Source organism: Populus euphratica, unplaced genomic scaffold, assembly GCF_000495115.2.
Source record: "Populus euphratica unplaced genomic scaffold, PopEup_1.0 scaffold186.1, whole genome shotgun sequence".
NCBI lineage: Eukaryota > Viridiplantae > Streptophyta > Magnoliopsida > Malpighiales > Salicaceae > Populus > Populus euphratica.
In genome coordinates, this window is record NW_011499992.1 from 515496 (window position 1) to 524878 (window position 9383).

Sequence of the window (9383 nt, forward strand, 5' to 3'; positions counted from 1 at the left end):
AATCATATTTACATGTCAATATAACTTTTTATGTATTTTTTATTTTTAATATTAGAGCCTCAAGGCCATTAAAAAATACAAAAAAAACCCATTAATTTTATGTTTTTTTCATGTCAAATGTATTCTTAAAACATGTCTCAACAACTATAGACAAGAGATGACAGCCCGCATCCTTTAGAGACTTTATAAATTTTTGTCTTAATGTAAGAGTTTTATTTACTTTAAAGTAGAATAATATTTTTTTTAAAAATACTAAAATTTGAATATTCACATGTGAACTGCAATTCGAAAGTCAAATCTAAAATCACATCTATTATCTATATTTTTAGAATTACAAGTGTTATATATAACTTTATTATTATTATTATTTTAAAACTTAATTTAGTGGTTAGTCTAGGATAAGACTCGTGTTATTGTTCAAATTAATTATTGGTCTAGGTCAATGTAAAAACATAAATTATTATTATTTTAATGTTAAACTCAACTTGTAGGTTAATTCAAGGAAAGACTCGAGTCACAACTTGAAAGGGTCAAATTGTCTTGATTCAAGTCAATGTATAGATAAAAATTAATATTATTATAATTTTAAAACTTGATCCAGGAATTGAACCGGGAAATGATTGGGTCACAGATTGGGAGGGTCAATCCGAGCTAACCTAAATTTTTTTTAAAAAATAATCAAAGTAACCTTGTTTTTAAAACAAAATTATTAAAAAAAAATCAATGAATTTTTTTACCCGTGTTTGATCTTGAGTTTACATGGGCTTTTGATTAGGTCATGTTAGATCAATTATTCTTCTATGTAAATAGTGCAATGATCCCGAGTTGGGTATGTCTTGTCTAACAACATCTACCTATCCCGAGTTGGGTATGTCTTGTCTAACATCTACTAAATACAATAAATTGTCTAGTCTAATGCAATGCACACCAAATATAAAATAAAACAATTATTTGCCTGGTTTAAATATTATTTAGCATATCAAACAGTATCTAAAATTAAAAATCAGTTCCTAAACCTAATTTAGCTTTTCCACTCTATTAACAATAAAAAATATTAATTACCCCCAAAAGAGTTGATATTAAAATAAAAGGTTTGCATGACACAAATTCTTCAAGAAAGTTACGATGCATGAAAACACAAATTATTATTCATTAGAATAGTATAATTACATATTTGCTCTTGAAAACAAAGGATATGCATCAAGCTTTGGGGATAATATTCTCTTTTTACAATGACATAATTGTTTTTTTTAATATATTGTAGAAGGTTAGATTGATAATTTGTTTTATTTTGTATCATGAAATGACTAATTTAACCCTAAATTAAAATAAAATAATACCTACTACTCAGGGATTTTTTGTATTTTTGGTTTTTTTATAATTATATAATTACTTTGATACCCTTAAAGATAAAGCTAATTGAACTCTTATCCAAGGGATTTTTTCAACGTTTTTCATTGTTTTTATTGTAATTTTCAAGGGTTCTTAAAGCATTGTTGTAAATTATATTTATTAAGTATAATTTTTTAAAAAAAAAAAACTTGCTAGCCTTTACGTTACACGCACTAGTATGTGGATGATCCTTATGCTGTCTGGGCAACACTTGGAAGGTTGTTTGGTCATAAAACACAACTTTCCGGGGCAAAATTTGAAAGATCTCAGTACCTCGAACCAAATGAAGGCATGTGCCAAGTTTCATGGAGGTTTGGCACCGATAGCCATTTACTTTTTAGATTTGATTCTATTGGGTTAGCCATCTATATTTGTTTTTATTTTTTTTTATTTTTTTTTAGTTTAGTATAATTTTTAACCATGTCACGTAAAAGAGCCAAGTCAAATGATTTTAAGGCATGGAGGAATTATAGACCTCTTCGCATCACTAAGAGAAATTAGAAGAGATATTTAGAGTCCTGTACATCGGAGAGTTTTAAGAGGTGTTAACGAAATGGGTCCTTATACATATACAAAGAGACTTATGGTTTTATTAACAAGCATACTAGTATGTATCTTTATTTTACAAACCATGCAAAGTTCTTTGTAAGAGAGCCTATTTTAAATTCAAGTATTTTTGAAAAAATGATACCTATAATTTGTGTTTAACTAATAGCCAATAAATTTATTTTATAGGCTACAAAGTTTGGGTGCAAGCCTACTCTGATAGAGTTGTATATGGAAACATATATACATAGGAAGGATAGCCGGAAAGGAGTGCAACAATTTATCGATAGCCGAACCAAGGCGTTTATTGGAAGTAGACTTTGAAACATTTTTGTATATTATTTGGACTAATGTTTTTGCATCCATATCTCTTGCTTTTTCTATGGTGCAGGAACAATATAACGTCGTCATATATGCAAAACATGGTGAGAACCATTCAACTCATCCAAGATACGTTTCAATTTTATGGTTGGAAGTTAGGGCAATTGGTGAACCTAATAGAAATCGAGTTTATAGTATCTTTATGATTATGGCTTAAGATATGAGATCGAGTTGTATTGTCTTGATTATAGGCACCCCATAATCTAGCCCGAGTCAACCATCACTAACTGTTGGTTAGACAATGAGTTGGTGAAATGGAGGTAAAGTATGAAGCATAACAATATAATATCGTCATATATGCAAAACATAAAGAGAATCCTTCAACTCATCCAAAATACATTCTAGATTTATGGTTGGAAGCTAGAGCAACCGGTGAACTTAAAAAGAATCGAGTTTATATTATCTCTATGAGTATAACTTGAGATATGAGATCGAGTTATAGTGTATCGACTATAAACACCCTATAATTAATCGAGTTATAGTGTATCGACTATAGACACCCTATAATTTAGCCCGAGTCAACCATCACCAGCTGTTGGTTAGACAATGAGTTGGTGAAATGGAGGTAAAGTATTAAACATAAAAAAAGAAGCTAAAGGATATGATGACAAAATATGAAACATATTTTTCCCGTCATCATCTCCCCCTCCCTACAGACCTCAATAAGATTTTCCTCCATTTACCTCTCCATCTCCATCTCCATCTCTACTTATAGCTGGAGCTTCTAATTGATTTTTACATTATAAAAAATTTGCTCTTCAATTTAAATTAATTGTTTGATGTTGTTTAAAGTCATTGTGAAATTTTTTTCTAGTATTCTTTTTTTTAAAAAAAAACATTTTTTAAAGACAAATGGAAATTCTATTGATATATGATCAATATTTTCATAGGAGAGTTACAAAAAGTTATAAATTATTTCGATCCATCCTAACTGAATCACCAACATAATAATTCATTAGTGTTCTATCAGTGAAACCATTAGTTACTCAAAAATATTGTCGATAACAATATTTACATAAATTTTATTGGTAATATTCATCAACAAATTTGGTGACAAATATTGGTTGACCTCTTTTGTAAGGACTGACTAAAATAATTCATCGCTATGTTCATCTATATAAAAATTACCAACTAAATTACCAATAGATATGATATCAGTGATGAGATTTTTTCCACCAATACATTTCAAATAATTAGTGTGTTTATATTTATTGGTAAATTTATTAGTAATTTTTATACCAATATAATTAGCTTGTTTATATATATGAAATATTTCTGTTGATATTTTAAAATTTTAATAAAAATGATAAAAATACTCCCGTATGTTAATAACTCATGTCCTAGAAATGCAATTCTTCAATTTCTCTCTTTAACTAGAATATTTTTTTCCCTCTCTCTTCATCCTTTTTCCCCACTTCAACCGAACTCCTTTTCTTTGCAACGTGATCACCGCAAATAACTCAATTGTTTGGCCATCAGGAAACATTGCCACCTCCATCAAAATCTAATATAAATGAATTTTTTTATATTTAATCATAGAAAAAAATCCCTTAAATTTGAGAATTAAAAATAAAAAATTCTAAGTCACCAGCATTGTCATCTTAAACAAAACCCAGTATAAATTATTTTGTTTATCAAATCAAAATTCGTAAGCCTATAATATTCAATATATAAATGATCTACGCCTCACCTAAACCCACCTAAATAAACCAAACCACCACAAACCTAGCAGCAGCCTCCACACCAACACCTATACCACTGTCCACTTCACTGTAACAAAAGAATTTGGTTTTGAATTTTATAAAAGAACTCAATCAAGTGTGTTTTTTGATTAAAAAAATACATGCACACCCAAGAAATTTTGAGTTTTCTATCACTTTCTCAAGAAAATCACACAACTTTTTTATTACAAGTTGATGATATGTTAGTTAACAACTTTGACAAGGATAACCCAAACAAAAAGCTTTTCGCTTTCTTCCACTACTTCTAGATTAAAACTAGGAGGAGGAAAATCGAAAGGAGCAAATGCAGACTCACAGAAAAGAGTAGGTTGCTGTCAATATTGACATGATTTTTAAGTCTTCGCTTGCGATCCACATATTTACTAATTAGCAAATAAAATATCCTTGTGGACTGCTGCTTGCCGTTGTTGTGTCCTCGGGGTAGCAGGTAGAACGTGGAAGAGATAGACGATCATCTACCACGATTCAAACTTAAAAAAGGACCAAAATGTAACAAAAAAATAAAGAATTGGGTTAAATTTTGGACTTTGAAATTATAATTTACCAAACTATGGAGAAAAATTATTACCCCATTAAAAAAAAAGAGAGGATAGTTTAAATAATTTTTCATTTGTTTATTGACAAGTCACTGAGCAAGACAAGTGGGAAGTAAAGTGGAGTGGAGAAACATGTCAGTTTTACGAGTGTAAGTTTATGAATTAGGATATAACAAGAAATAAAAAGATTTGTAAAGAACAAGTTATGAGGTGATTGGAGCTTGGGATTTGTTCTACAAAATTAGGATGATAATTTGAGTTTCTAGCTGATATCGAAGCTCACACCCTTGTTTGCTTGAGATGGGCACATCCTCTTGTTTGATTGTTTCTTTGTATTTTTTTTTAATTTCTAATCAACCAAATTAATGATTTTTAAACTTTAGTCAAATAAATTGGGATTTCCATGGAGAAATATAATACTTTCATGTGTTTTTAAATGGATTTTTTAAAATGGAAGTTTGGAGAAAGTGTATAAATTCAACCTCATGACTTGGAAGAAATCGTCAAGAGAGTGTTGATTGGAATGGTTAATAGTAATGGAATCTTTGTACGGCTTAGCTTAATTGAAAGGAAACAGACACTATATGAAAAACAAACACGTGTTTTTCTTAATTTTTATAAGGATAATGCCTTTTTTTCTAAAAACAAATCAAGCTTTACTAGATATTTATATTTTTAAAGTTGAATTAAGAATTATTAAATTTATAAGCACACAAGGCTAATAAGAATGGGATAATTTTGAAGAACATATCTCCTAGATAAGATGTTAGATTTAGGGAAACAATTTCTTCTATTATATATATATATAAGGATAGAAAACTTCGTCAACCATTCAATTATTTCCTTCTACCTCGTATTAAAGGCATCATGGTTTAAGTGGTCAGAATAATGGATAAGCATAAAAATTAAACAGTCCTTTTGACGAGGTAATGCCCTTCTTAATGCCCGCTGTGTTGTTCCACGATACTCAAATTCGAGAAGAGTTGATAATCCTAGTAATTATTGGTTTGTTGATGTGAGGGAAACTGTTTTTTTATGATGTTTTGAAATTTTTATTTTTATTTGAAATTGTATTTTTTTACTATTTTTATATTATTTTAATATACTGGTATTAAATGTAATTTATTAAAATACAACTACTGACCACTAACTTAGCAGGGGAGGTCCAGACTGATGACTAGACTTTCTGCTGTGAAAGATTATGATGTTCCCTCCTATTTTACATGGTCGTTACTTTTTCTTGAAAAAGAATTTTCCTCGTAGCAGCATGGTTGTGTGTAAGTAAATGGAAAAGGTTGTCACTTTGGTTTTCAAATTGGGCTCCTTCTCTTGCAAATCCACTTCTATAAATAGCCAAGAAAATCTAAAAGGCAATCGCCCACCTGTCTCTCAGTACAAAGCTAAGACTTTACAAATTTCATTCCATCAACTCAGCCAAGACCTCTCTCTCTCTCTCCTACTTCCACACAACAACAACAACAACAACAATGGTGTTCATGTCCAAGCCAGCTCTTGAACAGTTCTCGTTTATAAGAAACAGAAAACCTACCACATTTTTTTCTGGAATCCCTCTAATAGACCTCTCAAAACCTGACTCCAAGCACCTACTGGTTGAGGCATGCGAGGAATTTGGATTTTTCAAGGTAATCAACCATGGAGTGCCTATGGAATTCATATCCAAGCTGGAATCTGAAGCTGTCAATTTCTTCTCATTACCGCTCTCTGAGAAAGAAAAAGTAGGCCCTCCTAGCCCCTTTGGCTATGGTAACAAAAGCATTGGACAAAATGGTGATGTGGGCTGGGTAGAATACCTTCTCTTAACCACTAATCAAGAATCAATTTCTCAGAGGTTCTCTTCAGTTTTTGGTGACAACCCAGAAAAGTTTCGGTATGAAACTCTAACAAAATCAATCAAAATTTGATTTTTTACCCACGGAACCATAGTTATGGTGACCATGGTTTTTTTTTTTTTAAAAAAAAAAGAACTGTTAATTAACTCTGCTTTTGGTTTGGATGTTTCAGGTGTGCTTTAAATGATTATGTGTCAGCTGTGAAGAAAATGGCATGTGAGATTCTTGAAATGATGGCTGATGGTCTAAAACTTCAACAAAGAAATGTGTTTAGTAAACTTTTGATGGATGAACAGAGTGACTCTGTTTTTAGGCTAAATCACTACCCTCCATGCCCAGAAATTGAAGCATTGACTGACCGAAACATCATTGGATTTGGAGAGCATACAGACCCACAAATCATTTCTGTGTTAAGATCCAACAACACTTCTGGCCTGCAAATCTCTCTCAGTGATGGCAGCTGGATTTCAGTTCCACCTGATCAGAACTCATTTTTTGTCAATGTTGGCGACTCATTACAGGTACATCAAAACTGCTGTTTTCAATCCTGTTAAAAACAAGTTTCTGTCCACAAAACCAGTACCACTAAAATCTAATGGTGTCATCCCAACAGTTTGCCTGTCTAATTTTTATACTCTTCTTTACATCGACACCTTAGTAGACATTGAGGCGTTGAAGGGTAGCCCTCAAACTTCAAATTCCTTCTATTTTTGGAAGAAACATGATATTAGCAGGAGACGTATGGAATGATGTCAGGTGACTTTAAGAGCGAAACCCTCTTCCGTACACGTTTAAGCAATCGGCTTCAATGTCCTTTTTAGTGAAATTGTGTGCTATTCTAATAGTCAAAGTCAACTAAACGAGTGGGAAACTTCTGAGTTTCTTACTTCCTTCCATACATTGAATGTAGTGATTTAATGGAGTAAATCATGGTTTGGTTGGTGGCTTTGCAGGTCATGACTAATGGGAGGTTTAATAGTGTCAGGCACAGGGTTTTGACCAACAGCATGAAAGCCAGAGTATCGATGATTTATTTTGGTGGACCACCTTTGAGTGAGAAAATAGCTCCATTGCCCTCGCTCATAAAAGGAAAGGAAAGCTTGTACAAAGAATTTACATGGTTCGAGTACAAAAGATCTGCCTACAGCTCAAGATTGGCTGATAATAGGCTTGTCCTCTTTGAGAGAATAGCAGCCTCGTAAGCACACAAAATCAAGTCTCGTATGTTTGGTAAATGGTCTTGTCAAATACGTCAAAAAAACAAAAAAAAAGGGTTTAGAAAGGCTTATCAAACGTATATGGAATCAATACTTTGTGTTTTTACTTTGGTCTCCCTTGACTCTCTCCAATTTTTGTTTTCCACACTTCATGTAATCACTTCTCTGGCTAATAAAACAACTTTAGCTTCGTCGGCCTCCGTAAAAAACCTTAATTGTCTAATTAGAGATTGGGTAATTTGCAGTCATGCATATGTTGATTTGGATTAAAAAAATAAAAAATAAAAAACCTTGAGAGAAGAATTATCAAATTTAGTATTAACATCATAATATTAAAACAATTTAAAAATATAAAAAATTATTATAAATTTTTTATATTTTTCCCATTTGATAGCTTCAATTATTCTTGTCCTGTAAAATTTCTTTCATATATGTATATATTTTTTATTATAACGAGATTTGGACAAATTTTGCAAGTTTAATTTGAAAGAAATGAAAAAAATTGAGACGTGTAACTTTTTAAAGTATATATAAATTGATTTGGATATTTATGGTAATAAAAAATCTTTGAGGCCGTTTCAATGTACCAAATATCTACATGTATAAATTCGAATAAAATAAAATAAAAAAGAAAAGTCAACATCGCAAACCATGACTTAAAACGCGTAGAAAGAAAGTGACTTTACGGGAGAAGAAGAAGAAGAAGCAAATATCTACATGCCCATACCTTTCTTTTGTTCTCTGGGCTAAGATTATGACACTTCTCCTCTAAGTTCTCCGGCGCCTCTAAAAGAAGAACCTTCCTGAATAGCTATAATGTCCCTTATGAACACATCTTTTTCTGTTCTGCGCACATATCTTACAACTATGCAATTCCTTATTTAATTTATAATAATTACCCAACACAATTCCCGTACTTCAAGACATGTGTCGGGTATTGTCATGATGCATTTTCAAAGTAATTTTTAGTTAAAAATTACTTTGAAAATAAATTTTTTATTTTTTTAAATCAATACATCAAAAGCCATCTAAAAACATAAATTTAATATTTTTTAATAAAAATAATTTTTAAAAAATAAACTATAAAATATAAATACTCTCTTATTTAGTTTACTTTTCATTAAGTGTCTCTTTGCAAGTAAATATTATTTTTTAAATATATTAAAATAATAATTTTTTAATATTATATTAAAATAATTTAAAAATAAAAATTTAAATTTTTTAAAAATATAATTGAAAGATTAAAATAATTTAAAAATAAAAATAAAATTTTTTTAAAAATATAATTGAACGAAGGAACACCATCCAAACATGCCATATGATAGTGATAAATGCCATGGTCAACCCAAGTACATGAAAACTATCTACTTTTATTAGTCCTTCAGCACCTAGTATCTAAATTGGGGGATTTCAGCACGAGCATGGTACGTCATTCTGAGCTTGCAATTGCAACCGTGGGCAGAAGGAACTACATGAAAAAACTGTCTACTTTTATCATTTTTCAACCATACACCGCAGCTACTTTCTTCGGTTTATTTTTATATTTTTTAAAAAATTAAAATTTAAAATTTTTATTAAAAATAATTTTTTTAATTTTTTAGAATATTTTAATAAGATAATAATAAAAATAATTTTTTAAAATTAAAATAATATTATTTTAATATATTTTTAAATAAAAAATACTTTAAAAAATAACCTAACAACCCTAACTTAATTTTT

General features: G+C 30.3%; 1 protein-coding gene across 1 annotated transcript; it reads left to right on the forward strand.

The window, feature by feature from the left end:
- Positions 1 to 5887: 5887 nt before the first annotated feature.
- Positions 5888 to 7855, forward strand: LOC105140453 (gibberellin 2-beta-dioxygenase 1-like). The gene is made up of 3 exons (XM_011047296.1): positions 5888 to 6485; positions 6620 to 6968; positions 7401 to 7855. The coding sequence occupies exons 1-3, from the start codon at positions 6085 to 6087 to the stop codon at positions 7647 to 7649; spliced, it is 999 nt and encodes a 332-aa protein (XP_011045598.1). The 5' UTR covers positions 5888 to 6084; the 3' UTR covers positions 7650 to 7855.
- Positions 7856 to 9383: the final 1528 nt, after the last annotated feature.